The sequence below is a fragment of the Bombus pyrosoma genome, linkage group LG16, assembly GCF_014825855.1.
Source record: "Bombus pyrosoma isolate SC7728 linkage group LG16, ASM1482585v1, whole genome shotgun sequence".
NCBI classification, from domain to species: Eukaryota; Metazoa; Arthropoda; class Insecta; order Hymenoptera; family Apidae; genus Bombus; species Bombus pyrosoma.
The window spans coordinates 1,119,481-1,141,902 of NC_057785.1; the positions used below are offsets into that span (position 1 = coordinate 1,119,481).

General features: G+C 36.0%; 3 protein-coding genes across 7 annotated transcripts; 2 read left to right on the forward strand and 1 right to left on the reverse strand.

Annotated features, from left to right (window-relative positions):
* LOC122576695 lies at positions 1-7,004 on the forward strand. The gene is made up of 4 exons (XM_043747359.1): positions 1-99; positions 1,246-1,377; positions 1,666-1,849; positions 6,916-7,004. Exons 1-4 carry the CDS (start codon positions 1-3, stop codon positions 7,002-7,004), a joined length of 504 nt encoding a protein of 167 aa, XP_043603294.1.
* Positions 2,127-22,380, reverse strand: LOC122576691 (sodium-independent sulfate anion transporter-like). Of its 3 annotated transcripts, XM_043747352.1 has the most exons (12): positions 22,185-22,380; positions 17,502-17,591; positions 5,818-5,999; positions 5,076-5,271; positions 4,504-4,724; positions 4,163-4,307; positions 3,881-4,033; positions 3,412-3,573; positions 3,099-3,239; positions 2,886-3,031; positions 2,497-2,658; positions 2,207-2,367 (listed from the first exon to the last, which is right to left on the reverse strand). In XM_043747352.1, coding segments are annotated over exons 2-12 (1,620 nt in total). In that variant the 5' UTR covers positions 17,503-17,591; positions 22,185-22,380; the 3' UTR covers positions 2,207-2,256. The 3 variants fall into 3 exon arrangements, with proteins under 3 accessions (XP_043603286.1, XP_043603287.1, XP_043603288.1); XM_043747351.1 differs by lacking the exons at positions 17,502-17,591; positions 22,185-22,380 and adding an exon at positions 6,181-6,785 and having other exon boundaries at positions 2,127-2,367; XM_043747353.1 differs by lacking the exons at positions 17,502-17,591; positions 22,185-22,380 and adding an exon at positions 6,947-6,962.
* Positions 7,471-21,715, forward strand: LOC122576693 (trissin receptor). 3 transcript variants are annotated; one of them, XM_043747356.1, is made up of 4 exons: positions 7,471-7,946; positions 15,933-16,119; positions 17,019-17,670; positions 19,148-21,715. In XM_043747356.1, exons 2-4 carry the CDS (start codon positions 15,945-15,947, stop codon positions 19,569-19,571), a joined length of 1,251 nt encoding a protein of 416 aa, XP_043603291.1. In that variant the 5' UTR covers positions 7,471-7,946; positions 15,933-15,944; the 3' UTR covers positions 19,572-21,715. The 3 variants fall into 3 exon arrangements, with proteins under 3 accessions (XP_043603291.1, XP_043603292.1, XP_043603290.1); XM_043747357.1 differs by lacking the exon at positions 7,471-7,946 and adding an exon at positions 9,295-11,927; XM_043747355.1 differs by lacking the exon at positions 7,471-7,946 and adding an exon at positions 14,229-15,582.
* Positions 22,381-22,422: the final 42 nt, after the last annotated feature.

Here is a 22,422-nt window from a genome sequence, read left to right on the forward strand (position 1 = left end):
ATGAAGTACAATTTACGGTGTAACCGGAATATTAGCGAAAAGATGACGAAAAAAGACTTCGTATACGACATTCGTCCACCAATTCAAAGTTCCAGAAAGGTAGGTTATTATAACTCGTATAACCAAATATCCTTTTCTCTTTCGATGCACACTAGCCGCACACGAGTTATTGGTTTTCGTTTAATTCATAAATACGAGATTTAGATTCGTCAATCCGAGAATTAGAAAAACCAGTATTTTATTAATGTGAATAATAAAACTTGAACGAGACACCAAGATTTTAAATCGAAGGTGACGCTACCGATACAATAAACCAACATGGCGTATCATTTGCCCGCGCGAGAATATTCGAGGAATATTAAAACGATTGCCATGAAATATTAAATTATAATTCATACCGGTGTATTTGTAGTGAGTTTAACGATATATTATAGTTTAACCATACATATAATTTACATTTTAAAACGTTATCTGTACCTTATATGATTGTTAGGAAAATGGAATATCAAGAACTTTTAATATTTTAAACTATGTTATTATATATATTGGAATGAACGAACGTGGCGTCGTGTTTGACTGCGTACAACTTTTTACGAATATTTTTATTTTTTTTTAAATTTATGATATTTTGAACTTGTAATCACTGAATACGCACAGTTCTCCTTATATTAACAAACTACATATAATACGGAATAAACTATAAAAATTGACGGGAGTATTCGAAACGGTCAGTACGGTTAAAGCCATATTTGTACTGACGTAAGCATGCGCATTGCGCAGTTTCTGTGTCATTTGAATACTCATGTTCAACATCCCTAAGAAGTTATATTTATAAAAGCAATACTTGTAATAAAATTTCATGAAATGTAACTACCATTTTCGATTTTACGACTCTGCAATGATTTCGTTATCAGAAATATTTCCAAATGCTATAAAAGAATTCTTATTATAACAACTAATAATGAAATAGATATAACTACGAAAACGACGACGTTGTTTACATTAGATACTATAAAGTATATCGAACTGATATGATTTTGATTTTAAATGCAAATAATGTAAACGATAATTGGCATTTAACGTTGCAATATTTAATCTCGTATATTTGAACGTTCCTTGATTTTCGTATACGCTTGTATGATATTCTATACGTTACCTTGACATCGGTAGTATCCTTTTGTAACTTTTGGGCACTATTATATGTTTGTCGTAGATGCTCTTATAAAAAAAGAAATGTGTTTACAGTTGGAAGAAGGAAAATATCCAGTCGTATTACCACTACAACTGCGAAAAAAACATAGTACCGATTCGAAAATGCCCCAATACTCCGTTATTTCGGAAAAGAACGATTACAATCAAAATGACGACGAAATGAATGTAAGTATGCAATTCTATCATTCAGTATGCAATTTGTACTATTAATTGCACTATTATATACAAGGTTTCATCGTTTATTATATAATTTGTATAATTAATGTATCATTGTATATATATTAATTGTTATTATATCCAATGTGTATTTCAGGAATATCTGCATATAGTATAAATATTAGGTATATTTGCTCCGATTATTAATCGATCGATATTATCAATTTTCGGAACCTAGTTCAATATCCTATCGATATTTATCATTCAGAAAGGTATATATATATCTTTTACTCATAGCTTTCAGAGCAACGAGCCTTGAAATTCGAGTGCAATTTCTGCCATGAACAAATTGCTACACTTTTGTCTTTGTCCACTCACATTAAATTTCATCGACGCAGATATTGCAAGTATTGCTACTGGATACTACCAGAGAACGAAACGATGAAAGAGCATATCGAAAGTACTCATCGAATCGATCCAGGTATGAACACATGTACATTGAATTTTTCTATATGAATAAATCGTCAATCACGATTAAATGTCAATATTGTGAAAACGAAATTTAACAACAAAACAAAAATGTTCCGTACATTGTGTAAATGCGATGGACCTATATGGATTTCTATCATTGAGATGCTGTGTCTCATTGATATTAATCTAGATTGCTATTACTTGGCATTTTGTCTGTTTTCGAATACGTAGCTTATAAAGTTTGTCCACGATAGAAGATTACACAATCATAAACAGCGGTATGTTTTTAACAATGCTTTTATTATATTTTAATCATTTATAATTAAAATACATCAGCTTTTTAACAAAACATATAGTATGTACAAGAAATATAAATATTATAGGTTCGTCCATGCATTTAAATTTTAACATGTATATTCAGTGATCTGAAACAACAGTCTTCAATATACTTTCAACATCATCTTGACAGTTTTCGTAAATGATATTCTTTCCTTGCAGTCCTAAGTCGTTTTCTAATAGATTAAGGTTCTATAAAACGGAAATTATTTGAATTAATGCATCAAGATATAATTTAATTATTTAATTATTATACATATTGGTAATTTTCTTCGTAAGTGATGGCCCTTTACAAGAAGAAGATTTTAATACATCATTTACCTTTGCAACTGTTACATCAGTCCTCTTCAAATTTCTACAATCAAGTACAACGTCATATGAATTTTCGTCTGAAAGCTTCATTATGTAAGCTCGAAAATGTTCCGCTGCTGGAAACGTGATACTCTCATCAGGAATAATGCGAATCACGGTTCTATCTTCTACCTACAGTTCAGGAATCATTTTACCACACATGATAATAAATTTTTGTCTATATGCAACGGTGCTAAGCTAACTAAAACTACTAAAGTACTTTAGTTAGCTTGGTACTATTACATTTGGCTGGAAACTTTTTAGTAGTTAGTGCACAATGAGTTAAGAATGTTAGAATAACATTAAATATTTAAATAGTTAAAATATTAGTTTAATCGCGTAAAAGTAATTTAATTTACCTGTTCAATTTCGGTTTGAACCGAAGGTCGAGCCGAGAAATACAATAATATTGCAAGATTTAACGCTATACCGATAATGATTCCCCATTCCAGTTTAAGAAAAACGCAGAATAGTAAGGTAATCAACATGAGGAAAAAGTCGATTTCTGAAAAGAGGTGCAACTGTCAGGAATAGGAAATAGAATCGCGTTTGTTACGATCCAATTTACTTACTTTTTGCGCGCCATAATAGAGCATACGTTTTGAAGTCGAGCATGTAGTACATAGAGCATATTATAACGCCAGCTAAAGTCGCTTTAGGAATAAAACGAAAAGTGGATGTGAGCAGGCCAGCCGCGAGTAATACGAGAGCGCCTGCAAGCAAGGAATTGTCACGATTAAGAAAAAAATTCAGGGGATTCATTCGCATGTTTTCCAACTACCTGATTGTATTTCATCTTTCTTTTCTCCCTTGGTGATACATGTTATCGGTGAGACATTTATAACGCTGGTTTGAGAAGTCATATGTACACACACACACACTTACCTGTGAATAGACCTCCAAAAGTAGTTTTCACTCCAGATGAATTATTGACAGCAGTTCGTGTAAAAGAACCTGTAACTGGCATTGATCGAACAAGCGAACCGCCTATGTTACACAATCCTAACGCGAGCATTTCTTGCGTGCCGTCCAAAGATTTGCCCTTTGCTAAAAGTTCATAGTTCGCTCGAAATTAATCAAGTAATTTTAATTATTAAAATAATGTTCAAAATTGTGTTGTCATCTAACGAATATACGCATACGTTCATAATTGTTCGAACGACGTTGATAGCGAATGAACATTTGCCGAATAGTTTGATATGTTAACCGCGTCATTAGAAATCTGCATAATCATTATTTTTTACATTACAGGTTGACGAAAACAAATTAGATCAGCTTCAGTTCTGAGCTTCGACTGTATAATACGTGAATCGTTCGAACGATTATGAATGATGTTGTACATAATATAGCGTACCAAACGCTTTTGCTATCGCCATATGTTCAATGGTAGATACAATCGGGACGGTGACAAGCGACATTCCCATAGCACCAGCAGTCGTAAAGAAATCATTGGTTATCGCATTGAATTTCGGCAGACCAAACGGTGGCAATCCATGACCCATCGATCCTAGAAATCATTTATTTTTGCTCCCATTTTGTTCCTTCTTGCTGTGGACGCAGCGTTGCGCGGTTTAACGTATGATCAAAGAACGGGTTTCTCGTGAGACAGATTTTCCAATTATCGTGTTGTTCTCACCGGTTAGATTAAAAGGATGTAGACCGTAGATGGAAAAGATATACGCCATCAAAGTTCCTACGATGACCACCAATGCGTTACGCGCGAGAATAGTGGCCCAAGCGATTTTCTGTGACCAAGTACCGGTTCGATGTCCAGGTAAATTCTTCGATAAAAAGTAATATGAAAATTAAGTTATGTTCGATGAAAACAGAGCTCCTGCCAGATTTTTATATGCTATTGAAATAAAATTTTGTCCAACACTGAATCGAAGCATCGAAAACTAAAGAATAAAATGAATTATAGAATTGTTTAATTTTGACCCGTTATCTTTGGTCGAATTTCGCTTTATATGACTGTACCTTTAATAGAACCAACGCCGCTATCGTTCCAATACCTAGCAACGTGTCTTGGTACCGGATCATCCTCAGATTCGAGAACACCGAGATCAAAGAATCTACCAAGTCTTCGCTTCTACCGGGTATTCCTAACAACGGTTTGAACTGCGAAGTGGCTATGTTAATCGATGCAGCCGCGGTGAAGCCCGTAATTACGGGTAAGGAAATGAAGTCTAACAGGAAACCTGAAATTCGTGCGCAACTATTTTAATTGTTACGAAAGATAGAGAAACGTAAGAAGGTTGAAGATGAAGGTCAGAATCTGGAACGTGTAATAAAACATTAATAATTAAGGTTTTGTTAACAAATTCCATTTACAATTCTTCTCGTGTAAGCAAATGTTTGTGATCATAACTGAAGAAATGTCACCTAAATCGGAATTTGTTTTACCTGCCAAATACTGTAACGAATACGTTATACGTACTATGAATAATTTATATACTTTTGCATATTATCTGCATTCTGTGCATTTTTGCATTTTCAAATTTGCATCTTCAAAAAGGACGTGCATGAAAATCTGTAGTCAAATCACTCACCTAAATGAAAGAAGCCGAGTAACGCGATAATGCAGCCTTTCAAAAACGTAAGCAGAACCGCGACATCAGCATTGTATTTCGTTACCAAAGGTTGTACCATCGTTGCCATAATAGCAGTTGGACCGATAGTAATACTTGTACAGGAACCAAAAATAATGTACAGGAAGGATGCCATGAAAGACGCATATAACCCATACTAAAGGAAAAAAAGAGACAAAATGGTGTGACATTTGAATTAAAAGACGTAGAAACTAATACGCTTCTATCGATGTCAGTTGAGGAGTTCACAGCAAAAACAACGCCGCAAGTGTAAAACTTTGCAACTCTAAAATCTATAGTCACATACACGTACACGCATGTATATAGAGTCTTTTGAAACAACTTTTTGATCATGTTATTCAGGATCCTATTGCAATTTCTACGATTGTATCACCAATTTTCAAATCTTATAAAATTTCAGAAAAAGTCAGAAATTTCTGCGTAATTGAAAAGTCTTCAGGATCTGGCTTTGATATACTTCATCTATTAAATCTATCGAATCACAATTCGATTGATATTATTTCCAAGAAATCTATGAACGTTGAAAGTTTTACAATAGAAATTTGACTGTCGGTATTAATGTTGACGCATGTTCAGAAAATCGATCTTTTTTATGGAAAATGTTTTTTGCTTTCTGGAAAAATTCCAATGTGGGAAAGAGAGTCGTTCTTCTTACGAGGCTGTCGGAAAAGCGTTAATCTACCTCGGGACTTAAATCAGCGACGATAGCGTAAGCGATGCCTTGAGGAATAGCCGTGAGGCCAACCGTGAAGCCGGCCAGTGCATCTTGAGGCAGCCACGTGAGTTTGTAATTCCTAGCCCACGACAGAATCGGCAGCCTCCTCTTCATGTACTTGTAGCAACAGTCCCTGCTGCATCGTGACACTTGAAACGATACAATGGCATACGTGAATTTCATTTTAACTCCTAAGGTATCTGTCAACATTTTCACAAAAGATCCACAAAAAAAATCCAGCAAATCGAATAGCCTTTCCACCTTTAAACATGGAAATAGAAACTTAATTCTTTTGATATCCCTCCGGTGACCTAAATTAGGTGAACTCACTTTTCTTGTAAACTATACCCCTCGGTTTCTCCAACATGTTTAAAATTGTTCTAACACTTGAAACACTACACTATGAAACACTATATAAATAACTTGCTCTTACATTTAATTTCTATACGCACAACTGTATTTTTATATTCGCAATTTTACAATGTTCAATTTTTATTTTCATAATTATATTTGTTTCATATCTCCAAACGAGTTTCACTCAAACATTCTACGACGAATACCATCGATAGAAGAATATCGTAGAGAAGATACTTCGTAAAGAATTCGTAGGGAATGGTAAAAGATTGTCGTCAGAACATTTACGAGACAAGAAACTATCGACATAGGAGAGTACGACGTGTGAGCCTGTTGCAAGGCACAACGATACGCTCGATAGCGTCGTTGATTATAGCAGCAAACTGATTATAAGTATCGTTGCCTTGTACTCTCGAGAAGTCACACGAGTTATGACTACTTATATTTATCACGATACTCCCACTTCCTTCAAACTTGGCGATTCACCGATTGTCACTGCGAACACGCTCTCAACTATCTGATACTCAAGATGTTAGCTTTTGCACTACGTGTTCTTCTCTTTTTTAATCGCTTCCTAACTCTCTCTCTCTCTTTCTTTCTCTATCTCTCTGAGTAAGCTGAATGGTTCATGTCAATCTTCAGACTATTCTAAGCTTCCAAAAATTCTGATAAAATTTTCGAATGTTCATTGAAGTCTCTACTATGTTATAGAATCACTTTTTTGGGAGGAAGAAAAACTCACTTTGAAGAAACGTAGCAGCGAAACTTCACTGGATGCACAAATGGCCCAGATTGTCTAAGTTTGCTCAAGAGGATTCCACCTTTAAGAATTATTGCCTGGTTAGATTATTTCATTGAGAATTATTAGCCGTTGTTTTCGAGTCGTATATCTTCCTGATTTCCTTACATTTTTTCGCCGGATAACGAAAGTAATAGAACGAGGGCGCAACGCCTGCGCGAAGTCCAGGATTCTCGGTCAACTTACAGGCTAGTGGGTATGAATGAAAGCTCCGAGCTTCCAGTATCGCGCGAAATAGAGGCCTCGTCGTTCCTACGTTAGTTTTCATCTCGTGCAATTTCGTAATAAGTGCTATCGTCCAAGAGAAAGCAATTCGGCCACTTGACCCGTTTAATCCATTGATTACACGGCGGAAGATACGAATGATAAATCCTCAACGCGCCACTAACAACGAGGCTCCAATAATCTTTCGGTGATAGACATCGAGGAAATTAAAAGAGTCTGTAAGAGTTTCTTTTGTAAAAATTCTGCTGGAATATGCAATGTCTCTGTATTTGTTGCTTTGTATAAAATGAGATGATTTAGATATGAAAGAAAAAATTGTTTACGTACGTAATTCCCAAGCTACGATAAATAGCTGGTATTTTCGTAGAATTATTCGAATATTTATGTAACTGTAAATAGGAATTGCATTAGGCAAAGCGTTGCGTTAATTTAGTTCGTTTGGCGATTTATAACAAATGTAATTGAAAAATTATCGAAGAATCGATGATGAAACTGACTAGTTTCTATAGCGTCGATCGAGCGCGCGATGAAACGCCAACTAATTCGATTAATTTATCGCGACACGTGAGAGCAAAAAGTTTCTTATTCGGTTCACAAGCTTTGGGAATCCCACAATATCTTTTCCCATCTTATCGGAAATGAAATATTGTAATACATCGTGGAAGGTTCAAAGATTGTGTAATGAAGTTGATGTTCTTCATTTGGTAACACATAATAGGTAAGATTTCGCATTTGTATCTTTACCAAGAGTTGCAGTTTTAGACCCACTATAAGTTGTTTTATTTCTCTCTAACTATATCTAATTAGAAAACTTGATTTTCGAAAATTAACGAGGACAGACTTATCAAGCGTTTTCTCTGTGGTATTCAATGATTAAAAGCTTGTAGAATTAAATATATCTCGTTTGAAAATTGTACGACGATAAAATTGAGATTATAGTATCGTAAGATAAATCAAGAATAATAAAAATCTCATTTTTACGTATAATAAGATTTAATAATTCTCGTTTATATCGTATTTATTTTTCTGTGGTATTTGAATTTGAAGGCCACGCGTGAAGAATAATAAGAGTAACGTTCTCTGTCTTTCTTACATAGAAACATATTTGTAAAATTCGATTCGTCGTCAACCAATTAGACATTAAGACACATTATATCGCATTATTTATGCCGATTTATTTATTTATATGAATTTAAGAAATCTATCAAATATGAGTTGACGATCGGACATTCATAACGTTACAGATATACGAGCGCCAAGAATCAAACCGATCAATTTCAGTTTTACCAAATTTCTCGATTTAGTCGTGTAATTGGCAATGCAATTAATATCCAATTCCCAAGGCATACAAATGTTTCAATTGCACAAATTCGCTTATCGCGTGGGAAGAACACGAATAACAAAAAGCCCGAAGATAAATTTAAGAGAATAATATTTGCGTCTTCTTTAAATTTCAATTTATCGAGCGGATCATTGAAGCTTCTGAATGTACAATTGGCAAGATCCAATAGGTTTTTCCCGCCTCTGGATATTTCACACATTCAAATATTCCTTTTTGGTCGTCCAACGTGAAAATAAAAACGTCGATCAAAATGTACCTGTCGTATTTTCTTTGCGACTTTGGTAACTGATCAAACACCTTTTAAAACAGAATAACTCGATCCAAACGACTTGAGTTCCCTTTTGGGAAGTTAGGATGATTAGTTTATTATACGTCGCGTGAAGAAGTTCTCAAAGAAATTCAGTTGCTCGGAGTCGCGAAGAAAAAGATAAAGATCGTGCTTTTACAACTTCTTTACCTGTAACAGAAACTTGAAGATTGTTTGTTCAGTTATGCGATCAACTGTATGATATTTCCAATCGAATTTCCCTCGATCAATGCAACCTTAGCTTTGTCAGTGTATTTTTACCGCTTGTCTTAAGACAATTATCTTAACTATATCTAAATTCTAAGATAAACGTTAGATACTCGTAATTAATGATCGAAATCTTTGACCTTAATCGAGGTTTCTCACACGTTAAAACACGAACGAATATTAACAGTAAAATCGCGAATTAAACAAACCTGGGCTCTGTAAATTAGCAGCATCTCGGTTTACGAGAATATTAAACGCATGTAATTAAAACGTTCACACGTCCGTTTAAACGTGTACTCGAATTAATATTCGAATATTATAAGAATCGACCGAACGATATCGTGTAAGGATATTTCCATAGCTGTTCCAGGCTGTTATCGTTGATAAAGTTTAACACGTAACGGATTAACATGTACGTGGAAAGAAAGATCGGCCGTTGAACGATGTAATTACGGATTAAGCACGAGCTTAGGTGTACTCATGCGGACAACACAACAATCTTATTGTTTAAAAAGATACCGATATACATATGTATTATCTATGCAGATGGCATTTTGTAGATACGTTTGCCAACGAAAGTGCTAGACTAATTAAGCTTACGTATGTACAGTGGCCCGCGGAGATACTCGAACATACTTAACAAATTTTTATTTATACAGAGTGCGACGGAATAACATGTACAGGCGGACTTATACTTTAAGACGATACTTTACGTAAAAATAAGAGGAAAATATAGAGTAACATTTCTTCAGCCGGGACTTAATTTTCCAGGAAGTCGAATTTGAATTGTTCAAGTAATACTATATAACGTTTTATTAAATAGAAAATTTATATAGTACAAGATAACTATTTTATATGTAACATAATAATTTGAAGTATTAACGAACAGCGCTCTATTCTCTTGTACATCTCAAACAGGAATAATTTTCTTTTAATGCACATTCATTCATCGAACACATACTCTTTCGTTCCTCTCTCGTACGATACAGATGTGCACACATTTATTTTCTAACATGAATATTTATCGATTATAGTAAATAACCAGCGAGAGGTTGTTCTATGTGCGAAAATCAGTTGAAAATTTATCATACACGTGTATTAGGCTGATTCTCCATTGAACGCGTACAAACTCTGTTTTCTTGAAAGCGAAGTCTTAAAGGGAACAAATTTGTTCCACATTTTTTACTTCACCGATGGTATCCCCTTAGAGGTAGACGTCCAAATGTTATTTAGCAATAAAGATAGAAAAATTTACCAAATGTCCAGCTGGTCAAATTGTAAAGTACAAATTAAATAAAAAAAAGAGACATTTTTTATTTATTTTGGCAAGTAGAATTAATGTTTTCTGATTGTTGGCTCATACCTAAGTGGTAATTACCCAAGTTCACGTGTAATTGACGAATCTTTTCACTCTGTTTTCTTGTAAACTAAGCATCCAACAAACAAATTTGTACATTCTATTCTGTATTCTCTTCTTATTTTCTCATTATGCACGTTTGTACATGTTATTCGGCCGCACCCTGCGTATTATACGAAACATTTTAACATCTCATTAACACTGTGAGTCTTGTCTACACTGACAGACAATCGTCCGCAGACAATCCGCATCTGTTTTTCGTGGAAAATTCGCAGACAAAATTCAAGTCCAGAGACAGGCAGCGGATAAAAGTGCCTAGTACACACACGCTGTCTGACAAATGTTGGAAGAACGTGCAAACGCATGCAACACACAGCTTAGTTTAATCGTCCTTTCGCTAACAAGCTTCTTTTATTTTACTGAGACAAGTTTCTCTTTCTTCTTGCGCAAATTAAAAAATACCCCATATACCCTATGAACAACGATAGTAACATTGTTCAAAGACATGGCTAGAGACACTAATTACATTTCTTTTTTTTTTTTATTTAATTTGTACTTTCCAATTTGTCCAGCTGGACATTTTTGCTAAATTTTTCTAACGTTATTGCTAAACAACACCAGGATACCTTCTTCGAGTTTGTCTATTTTATTTCTTTAATGAGGTCAGTGAGATGTTTTCTTTTTAGTCTCCGTTTTATATGGCTTTGCTTTGCATGTGTTGCCATTCTTTTCTTGTATTTTTCTGCGTATCTGTTGATTTCTTCTTTGACCATTGTATTATATTATATATTACATAATAATTATATTAATTACATATGGACGTTAGAGACTCGGGCATGGGAGAAGTCGATCAGTGTTGGGCCGATCCAAGATCACGAGTACACTGCTATGCTAGAAACTAGTAGACAAACGATATTGTTTACATATAATCCACGTATATTGTCCGCCGATAGCCACCAAGATATGTGCAAACAATGTCGTTTGTACACTGATCGGTTATTCTGGTATTCCTCGGTATGGACGAGTTGAGGATCTGTTGGAGATGGAACGGTTCCTCCCACTCAAACACGAAGGAGATTTCAAGCTTTTGAAATGCTGACTTTTGAAGGATAAGCACATACGCCCACTTGTGGCGTGGAATATCATCTAAATATAAATAATTAACGTTATAACGACGAGGAGATTTTCTCCTTGTTGATATTTACAGAAGCCCAGAATTTAATCATTTTGATCGTGTTTTACGATCTTTCGAATTTTTCCAAAAATTTCTATACCGATACTTTACCGACATAAATATCAACGTAAATAATACGCTAATAACATTTTGCAGGAAATGTGACGATAGATCGTATTAACACTTTACCGACCGCTAGCGATTCAACAGCATACGCACGTCCGACCGGCAGCTCAGGCGCGGATTCTCCCTGGCGCCGGCTCTGTTTCGGTTTAGACTCTCCAATGTCATTCTTTTCGTTCATCGCGAACGGTAAGTTTTTCAAATTGGTACAAAACTGTGGGAGCTTACAAAGCAACGCAACTGACGCAACTGAGCAAGGTATCTTAGTAATAAATAACAAATTACTGTTCAAATAATGAGAAAGATTGTCGGCAAGAAAAAGCCAATTAATAGGCTATCGATCGGTAAGCGTCGGCGACAAAAAGCCGATTAATATGCTATCGGTCGGTAAAGTGTTAAAAATGTATAATCCCATTTAAAAACAAGCAAACCTTCGTTCAATTTCCCAACGATTCTTTAAGACGCATCGATGAAGAGGCCGGAGCGTCACTTCGTCACTGTCTTCAACTTTACTTACTTTTAAATTCAAATTTTCTACTTTCGCCTTTGCTTTCCATCTAAACAGCAAATACGTACCGCGTCATAAATCTCACCATCGCACAGCGAGATCGTTGCTTCGCAGACCTACCAGGGGTAAAACAGATTCTCTCTGCATCTGTCCATGGACACTGCTCTTCTTTTCCATTGCAATGAAAAACCAGATACTTGCATTTTACGGAACTCTTCCCCGATAATCGTCTGTCAGTGTGGACTAGGCTTTAACGAGACACAACCAGCGCGATTATGTCGATACAATTTGATATTCGTAAAAGATTCCCATAACATTTTGTAGATGATCGTGTACAATTGATATTGGATTGATGATGGTTTCGTTGTTTCAATAAGCACACGAATAACGTTGCTAACAATGAAGAAGAAGAACACGTTCATGCAACAGCACGTTCTTCTGCCTGCACGGCCGTGACTGAGAAATTTCGAAGCCAAATAAACCAGTTTCAGATGATATGCAAAATAATGGAGATCAATTCAAATTTTCTAGCTGCATAGTTTAACGCTTAAGAACCAATTGACTTGTTACAATGCAAGTGGAAAATTTTTGCTTTCCTGCTTTCAGAAAACTTGGAATTACCTCGATTATCGATCGATTTTATAATAAAAAGCAACATTGAAATAAAAGCTTCAAACTAAAAGCAAGAAAATATACTTTTGAGTTGCGAGTGAAGTACATTTCGAAATTTGCTCCGACCAACGAGTGTAATTAGATTTATCCACCTTCGTTCACAAACACCTGCTAATTTTATATGAAAGCTGGTAATTGGTCCACATTGTTAGAACTACTGTGCACGTTAATTTAGCTTTACAGCTTGTATTCGTCTAAAATAATGGAAATCACTGTGCAGGTGGAAATTATTTGACAGCAAATCAATGAATTCTCAAGCTGTTTACTAGTTGTTTATAAATTACGTTTGATGAATTAAAAAATGTATTTGTCAAACGTTTTCATAATGTGTACTTTCGCACGTTCGCGGGGAGACGCGATCAGGAAGAAGCGCGCCAACGAGAGTCGTAAATTCCCGTTACGATTGACTAATCGACGCCACGAATCGTACGGTCCCTTATTTCTTGTGGCATAATAAGGGTGATTAATTGAAATAACGCTGCGGTTAACTGGTTATTATATATTTAATCGATTCAACAACTTCGGTGATACAATAGTGAATGTTTTACCGTACAACGACGAGTTAGTACGACGTAAGACCTTTTGCGTGTCGTTTCGTATGATGATATCGACAGACTCTACTCGCGGGAGATCGACCTGGCACTTATTGACGACTTGACGACTTGATCGAGAGTTGGTAATGACTTGACCGAGAATTGCGTGATGTTGACTGCTTGACCACTTGCTCGATAAGTTGAACTGTTGATGACTGCTTGAGCACTTGCTCGAGAGTAGAACTGTTGATGACTGCTTGAGCGCTTGCTCGAGAGTAGAACGGTTGATGACTGCTTGAGCGCTTGCTCGAGAGTAGAAGTGTTGATGACTGCTTGAGCGCTTGCTCGAGAGTAGAAGTGTTGATGACTGCTTGAGCGCTTGCTCGAGAGTGTAGAACTGTCCTTAAGGTGTCTCGGAGGAAAGCTTGGTGTGGGTGTGCCCTTTGACTGATGAACGCGGATTCGTTGTTCACACTTTTCGTCCAGGAAGTGAGGGTAACGATCCGCGATGCCGATTGGTGATGACCCACTCTAATGAACAGAATATGCAGAAGTCCCTCACCGACGTAGCGGCGGTGGACTTTGCTCCTGATGAAAAATAGCCTTTTATGATGGACATGTGTTAGCTTTTCCCATCTGATGACTGTCCGCTTTCTCCGTTATTCTTAAGAGCGAATAATAAACTCAAGGACCTTTCCAAGACCCAGCCATAAACTGCAAATACTTCTCGAATTAGAGAATTCTCCAGACATGTAATTAGACTGGCAAACATGTATGGAGACAATGCAGCTAAAGGCTAATGTCTTTATGGTGGGTCATTGGGTCTATTGAGAATCGGGATGGCTGTAGGTTGACCGTTGGCTGTCAGGTAGCGAGGGATGGCGTGCAAATGTCCTAGACGACGTAACATAATGAGAGAATGGAATAAAACAGTTGAAGCATTCAACTTGTACTCAAACTTGATAATAAAACGAGATTTCTCCGATTTTTCCGATAAAACTGTATACACGCGATATTGTCCCTGATTTAAGCTAACAATAATAAAATTGGAAATCGTCACGTTCTTCGAATCCGGTCGGCTCAGCTTTCATGTTCCCATTCACTGCATGTTATACGTTGTTGCCAATATTTGTTCAAGCGATTCGTCATATTTTTTGCCACAATACACGCAACAGTTATTTTCATTATTATTTCTTTCAGATTTGCTTAAATTTTTCTGTTCGTCGGGTTTTCTTTCTTTTTTAGAGTTTCTCGATATTTCCTTCGTGAAAATATCGCGTCTCGCGTATCTTTCGAAAAATATTTCGTGTTAATAGACGTTGCACGTTTACGAATATTTCCTTGTGCGAATTCATTATTTCCTTCGATTTCGACCTGATACACGATTCGTACTAATTTCCATTATACATGTAACAACAAAGTACGTGCGCGTGTGTGTTTATCGATTTTCTGTCCGACATTTTCCGTTCGCCACATAGAAATCGCGTGTAACGCTTAACACGAATCCCAGGATTCCGCACGATTAAGTTTACACGATCCGATAGGATACAGAGTATTTAGCACGCGCTACTAATCAAACTTCGTTTCAATTACAGACATTTTAGTAATATACTTTGACCACGATACCAGCAGCGCTTCCGTTCAAAGTATCTCATTTAGAGAAAATGAAATTACGAACGAATAATCCAAACGAATAGTCCAAATGTTTCAATGGAACTTGAAGATTATTTAAGAAAAAAGATACTGCAAGTTATTCGATCAAAGTATCACCCGTTGCTTTCTACAATTTTAAGCCAAGTGGTACATCTTTTTTTTTTTATTTATTTAATTTGTACTTTGCAATTTGTCCAGCTGTACATTCGGTGAATTCAGTAAATGATAAATTCCATCACGGCAAAATATCGTGTCTTAGACAAGAACCAATCGTCGGAGGATCGATAAAGAAGAACATTCTGTGGAATTGCTGCGTGACAGCGTTAGGTGCTTCTCCTAGAGAAAAGGCACAACGAGTCTTCATTAGGACGTCTCGCAGCAGCCAGCTTTTTCGCTAGACGTTGCTGCTTCGGAATGCTATTCGTCTCGAACGATGCAACGCGCCTTGTCCGATATCCACTTCCAGCTTATCGATCAGGTACTAAAGTAATTCGACGACTGTATCTTGCCTAAAGAAGCAGCATTTCTTCGTGATAGAATTGCCTGATAAGTGGCTTAAAGTCATAGAAAGCAAGGTGAAATACTTTGAGCGAATACTTTTTCTCGCTGTACTTTTACCTTAAATAAACCTTTTGTTGCGAAACTGAGTTGAAAAATTTAGATTATTCGTTCAGTAACAAGTAACTTGACTTAAATTCTCGTGAGTCATCTACGAATTGAGAATTAGAAAATTAATAAAGATAGACTTTATGTTTTATTATTCTTACTTGTATCTTCAACGAGTTACGCTTTCGATATTGCAGAGTAATAATTTTGTATTCCTTGTAGTCTCGTTTCAGAATGATCGACAACCGCGACGCCGTCTTTCGTAAAATTCGTGATAAAAAAAGTTTGATGGACAACGAAACTTCCTTGCACGATATATCTCTAAACGAGGAGTACATTCTTGACAGGACCGATGTCAGAGTAATTTTTATTACGCTCTATTCCATTGTCTTCGTTTTCTGCTTTATCGGTAAGTGATCGTCTCGATCTAGATCAATCAAATTACCAATTGAGTGTCAAAACCAATTTGATCCGTATCTGCATCGCATGCTTTGAAACTTTCCATCGGCCTATCACAAGAAGAGAAGCAGGAATATCGTGTAAAGCAATAAAAGCTTTGATAAAACTTGAAGTTGTCGTACTTATTTGTATTATAGATATTTATACAACGACTCAAAAATATATACAGGATACTCGTTTTTATCTTTGAAAAAACCTGATATAAAAGAATTAGTAAATTTTTCCAAAATTTATCCATTATATTCGCGCCTCTGAAACGTATCTAGTTTGCAAAATTATTAAGTACGAACTTTCAGAACTTAAAGATATATTTTCTTATTTCGAAGATATTCTCTCTTGCGATCGTTTGCAGTAGGGTTCAAAGAATAAATTTCTTTTCATAATTATTCTTTCAAGTAGTCCAGGCAATTGTTCCAAAAAATACCTCCAGACGCTATAATCTATACTCTCATCGGTAAATCACGAGATACGTGACAACTTCGAACGTAAGCTTTCGATAAAATAGGTCTGTAACAAATTCTTCAAAGCGCAGTACCTATAATTTAATTTTCCTTATAAACGCGTCTTACAGACGTGTTCAATTTACAATATTAACATTAGACGTGAATTCTATATCGAAGAACATTTATGCAGAAAATATTTGATACTGAAAAATATTTCTTCCGGAATATATCTTCACGCGATACGTACGTACGTAAGTTTGTTAAGCATTGCGTTAAGCGACGAATGATAAACGTAGAAAAGGTTCGCGAAACGTTCGATTTCGATAGGATTACGAGAAACATTTGTATAGAAGAAACGATGCAATGTATAAATTCAAGGTCGTATTCCTTTGAATTCTGCTTTCAGGTAACTCGATGGTGATTTTTGTGGTAACATTTTCACGACGATTACGGAGTATTACCAATTTCTTTTTGGCGAACCTGGCAGTAGCCGATTTCTGCGTCGGTATCTTTTGCGTGTATCAAACGTTGACAAATTACCTAATGAACAGTTGGCGACTCGGCGATTTTCTCTGCAAAGTATACATGTTCGTCCACGCGCTTTCCTACACAGCCAGCGTATTAATCCTAATGGTGGTTTGCATTGAACGATACTTGGCTATCGTTTACCCGATTAAGTGCAGGTCGGTGCTGACAAGAAGCCGACTACAGCTGGTAATAGGAATAGTTTGGATGGTTGCCGCGATTTATGCTTTGCCGAGATTCTTCTATGTTGAGACCATGCAAAATCGTTTAATCACCGGCGACGTGGACATCATTTGCATTGCCAATATCCAGAAGCACAACAAAACTTTATTGGACGCCGTAAATCTCGTTTTTCTTTACTTACTTCCGCTACTTCTGATGTGCTGCCTTTACGCGAGAATCGCTGTCGGGTTATGGAGAAGCGGCACTACCCTCGGAGGACCGGGTTTGGCGACTAAAAGCAAAAATGATAGCCTCCATCGTGTTCACAGTTCCGGTAGGAATGTGCTTCGCGCCAGACGCGGTGTAATAAGGTACGAGCTGTGTTTTATTAGTAGACTGCGGATATTTATGCACATTCGTATCTTTATGGATATAGTGTTTGAAATGTATCCCTCGTCCATAAAAGCAAAAGAGAAGGTGGCGAAGGATTGTTTTAACTAATCGATATTGAAGATATACCGATTCTTTGAATATTTCTATTTTGCGTGTTATGCTATACGCGTTTCACGTACATTTCTGTGCTCTCAAATTTCCCATAAACGTATAAAAACCCGCAGTCTAGAGATCAGCGATAAAATGAAATTAAATTGAAAATCCGAGGTAATTCTAGTCCTTGCAATGTCCCGATGATATCGGTCGAGGGTTGACTCTTTATCGCCGAGGTAGAGTCTCGGAGACTTGGCTGATTCTATCTGTCTGGTTCTCTTCCATTCTGTTTAGAAATAAGTCTGATTTCGTCTGTCTTTCGCCAATATTACTACATGCATACGCGTTCGCGCAAATACACTGAAATCTGTAAGAACGGTAAGTCGGTAAGAAAGATTGCCAGAAATCTGTCCTATATTCGTATATAAGTTACCCGCTAGTTGAGCATCGTGTTTAGAAGACAAATATGCCACGGTACTTAGCGGAGAGAGGTACGTATTAAGAGGAATGTGCAAGATACGTGAAAGGAATACAGGGAAGATGTACAGGCGTGGAAAGAATAAACGTAAGTACTGAAAAATATTGCGATAGTGGTGGAATGATTTAGAAACGTAGATAGAATAAAGAGGGAAAAAGATAAATAGAGAAGAGGAAAAATGGATATCAAAGAACAGATATGTGCAGTAAAAAGATTAGTAGACAGAGTCGAACAGCGATAAAACGGATAGAATAGGAAGAAATGCATGGCGTTGATTATCTGATTGTTATAGAGTAGAGTGGACAGAATTGAAAAATGTGGGAAAAGGATGTGGAAGGATGAGAATGTGCGACAGAGATATGTGTGTATGGTAATTTAGGAGAAATTGTAAATCAAGTCTCATTTCTTGACTGCGAGGTCGAAATTAAATAAATAAATATATGCAGGATGTCCTGAATAACGCGCTCACTATTTTTCTGCTACTTGCGACCATGTAACAAAAAATCTGTTGAACTGAACTTTAATGGCGTGTGTAGTACGAACGACTTTGTTTTCATAACGACAACGATAAACCCAGTATCGAGTTAATAAAAATATGGTCCCATTTATCTTACCCAAGTTACCTTGCTTTCGCTATGAAAATAAAGTATTTTCCAGATTTTTTTATCATTGTTCGTAGTGCACTCGACACCCTTGAACAATGGTTCAAAACATTGTCTGTTACACGGCCGCAGATAGCGATAAGAAATAGTGAGCGGGCACCCTGTATATTCATATACGTATATCTGCAAGTTAAGGAATCAGGAGTCACGCAGACTTCACCTCGAGCTTTACGCCGCAAGCATAGTGCCTCGGGTTAAATTGAAACTGACGAAATTTTCTAGAATGCTAATCGCAGTGGTGATGATGTTCGCCGTATGCAATCTGCCGCAACAAGCACGGATCGCCTGGCGCCACTGGAGCTCGAGTTATGATCGATCATCGAACTTCAGCACTCTCCTAACGTTATCCACTTTTTTAATTTCCTACACAAACTCTTGTCTGAATCCTTTTCTATATGCTTTCTTCTCGCGAAACTTTCAAAAAGGAATAAGAGAACTTCTGAACTGCGGAAAGACAAGAAATCGAAGCAGCGTTTTGGTCATGGGACGTACCGCAAGAGAAACAGCAACGCGACAAGAAAACGACGAAGGGAACGTAAATGATTTTCAGCGAAGTTTACTGGTCTGTCTTAATTCTGATCGAGACAGCTCTGTCGCAGTACCACCGAGTACAGAGCAAACCATTTACGAAAAATCCAGTTACTAATTAGTTTTATTAGTTCGAGATTAGGCTATTAAGAGTATCTTTTTTAAGCAGAGTCCGACGCAACTGAAACGAAGATTTTTCTGTCGCTAATTCGAAACGAAATCGATCCTATTCGGGTACGTTCATGCTCTTTCTCGTTGTATATATATATATATATATATATATTGGCTGTTCGGCTACTTATTTTACATAATTTAAAAGGTGCGTCTTGACGTTGAAATAAGACGAAAATCAAGAAAAAAAAATTGCGCTTTCGGCTTTGTTTTTTAATTATTGACAATTACACTGTTTGTATTAACAACTTCCTTCGTTCTCTTTTTACTCTTAATACGAGGGACGATAATAACGTCGTGATTTCACATGAAATAGGAATACAAACATACGGAAAAATACATCATAGTTTTCATATTATTTTTCAGAAGATCGATAAAAGATCAGAAGGCAACGAATCATAAAGAAAAATTTATAGTTTACAGCTTGTAAATTAGTAAACTACTGTGCAAGAGAATTCAGACGTAATGTAATATCTTTGCAGAGTTGATCGACAATTTTCAGAATATTGAATCAATACTGATTCACGGTTGCCGAGTTTTCCGATTACACGGAATTTGCATTAATCTAACTCGTATTTGACATTTGGCATCGGCACGTGTGGTTTTAGCAGACAGACATATGGATCTTTACGAGATCATACATATTCGACGAGAATAGGAGAAAAAAGAGATGAAAATTTCATTGAAATATGAGGTTCGTTAATTTCTATTAACCTCTGTTTGTTACATCGACTGTTGGTAATAGAAATGAAACAAAGTAAAAAATAAAATCAACGAATGAATATCAGAAGCAAAATATGATAAGTATATTTTTATTAATACTCTGATTTTAATATTATTTCATGAATGTCGAGGATTATTAACGTAATGAATAATTAAATGTCTAAATACTTTTACAGTCTCTGTGTAATACTTGCACTAAATGTCTTATAACTTCTACATATATTTTCAGATTTGTTTCAAACTTTACTATCATCTATCGTGATAGTCGGCCTCATAACAGTACTAATGACCTTTCAAAATGTTTCACGCAACACATATAATATAATCATAAAGTAAATCTATAAGTGAATACTTTCATAAATAACTGTAGTCACATTTTGTTATTGTCCGAACACTTTTGGAAGTAATTAAATATATGTATCATATGCAATACGATTTCTTTCTCGTTTAAATTATCATCGTTCTTCCGCTCTCGTCTCTTTGCCTGTTTCTGTCGAATCATGTGAGCGTTATCTGCATTTTTTCTTTCCTACGCTGTTTTGTTTTCCGCGTTATCTCGTCGGGGTCTCGAGTTCGCAGCCAAGTAACCGGTTAACTCCGGTCCATCGACTTCTCCGTACAGCTTTAACGTTTTATCGGATAATGGGAAATCCTCTTTCAATAAAGATACCTTTCAGCTTTGTTCTCATCCATTGATGGTCGTGAGATTAAGAAATAATCTTAAGACAAATTATTTACTAGATTGCATATCTGTATGCAAATTCATATTTTCGGGCATATAATTAAAAGCGTAGAACCTCGGTAAAAATTTGTTTTACCTGCCAAGTATTATAGAAAGCTATGTATATATATATTTTGAATATTTTATATATTCTTTCATATTACGTGTATTCTGCGTGATTTTCTGCCTGAAAATGTCCTATAAATGCAGAAAAGTTTAAATGCAGTTTCCTGATTACAAATTGTCACTTTAGTCTCCTGGCGCATAAACTTTTTCTGTATTGGCGAAGGTTGGTTGCGTTCGTGTAACCTACGAGTGTTCGAACATCTTCGTAAACCAATGTGTGTCTGTTCACAATAGGTATCTACAAGCTTTCAAATTCTTTCATGATCAAAGTTCGGCAAAGTTGTAAACAGGACGTTACACCGCGTGGATGCTCCGGGGCTGCAATATGCTCGATTTATCTGTCAAAGGAGACGAACATATCAAGAAAAAATAAACGAGAGTTTAAACGGATCCAGAGTTGGCGATAGTAACGTAATGATTATTGCAAAATCAGACCCCCAGCAGGCATTGCATCACGTAGCATTAGATGACCCCGGAATGGAAAATATATTTTGCAGTCTGTAACCGTCGTGTATCATGCGCCTGTACGCAAAAATATTCTTCTTTCATTCTCAAAACGATATTAAAAGAGATGAAAAATAGAATTTTCTTTCTCCGTCGCATTTTCTGATCACTAGATTGCGAGTATTTATATATTTTTGGATAACTTTAAGTAGATTTGTGATTTGTACGCTAAACATTGTAGTTTAAGTAATTTGTACGTTTATAGAAAACCGCAAATAGAGATTTGTTTTACTATTGTATATTACAACTATATTATTACTTTCGCTTCGTATTTATCTATATTTCTCTATATCATATGCATTTTGTATATTTTCACATATTTAAGATTCTATTTTTTAGGTTATGTTCACAAAAATGCGAAATATTTCCTGTTATTTTTATTACTTTTTGTGTAAGTACTTTTTGTGATTCTATTTCCTAGGTTATGTTTATAAAAATACAAAAATAATGTAATTGCCAAAAAATCTCAATAAATTTGTATAATACCTTTTACGAACGTACACAATAATCTTCAAAATAAGTTACTCATTCCTTTGGTGAACCAAACATAATCCAAAATTCACTCGTGAATCACCAGAATCTTATGTCAACTAAATAAATAATTCAACAACAAATAGATAAAACACGAAATAGTATAGCGACCTTTCCGACACAGTGTTTGCCTTATGATGCATAGCAATAATCCGGTAAATAACAAGAGTAAGAGCGACGGTAGACGCTCGAG

Bases quoted from the DNA above. Each gene is read 5' to 3' on its own strand.
- LOC122576695 (XM_043747359.1), top strand. From the start codon at position 1: ATGAAGTACAATTTACGGTGTAACCGGAATATTAGCGAAAAGATGACG. The intron at 1,378-1,665 runs GTAAGTATGCAA...TTTTACTCATAG, and splicing joins AAAATGACGACGAAATGAAT to CTTTCAGAGCAACGAGCCTT. The intron at 1,850-6,915 runs GTATGAACACAT...ACTATGTTATAG, and splicing joins TACTCATCGAATCGATCCAG to AATCACTTTTTTGGGAGGAA.
- LOC122576691 (XM_043747351.1), bottom strand. From the start codon at position 6,217: ATGTTGGAGAAACCGAGGGGTATAGTTTACAAGAAAA. The intron at 3,574-3,880 runs GTACGCTATATT...ATGAACTTTTAG, and splicing joins GGCGATAGCAAAAGCGTTTG to CAAAGGGCAAATCTTTGGAC. The intron at 2,368-2,496 runs GTAAATGATGTA...TCCGTTTTATAG, and splicing joins CTGATGTAACAGTTGCAAAG to AACCTTAATCTATTAGAAAA.
- LOC122576693 (XM_043747355.1), top strand. From the start codon at position 15,538: ATGCAACGCGCCTTGTCCGATATCCACTTCCAGCTTATCGATCAG. The intron at 15,583-15,932 runs GTACTAAAGTAA...TATTCCTTGTAG, and splicing joins ACTTCCAGCTTATCGATCAG to TCTCGTTTCAGAATGATCGA. The intron at 16,120-17,018 runs GTAAGTGATCGT...TTCTGCTTTCAG, and splicing joins CTTCGTTTTCTGCTTTATCG to GTAACTCGATGGTGATTTTT.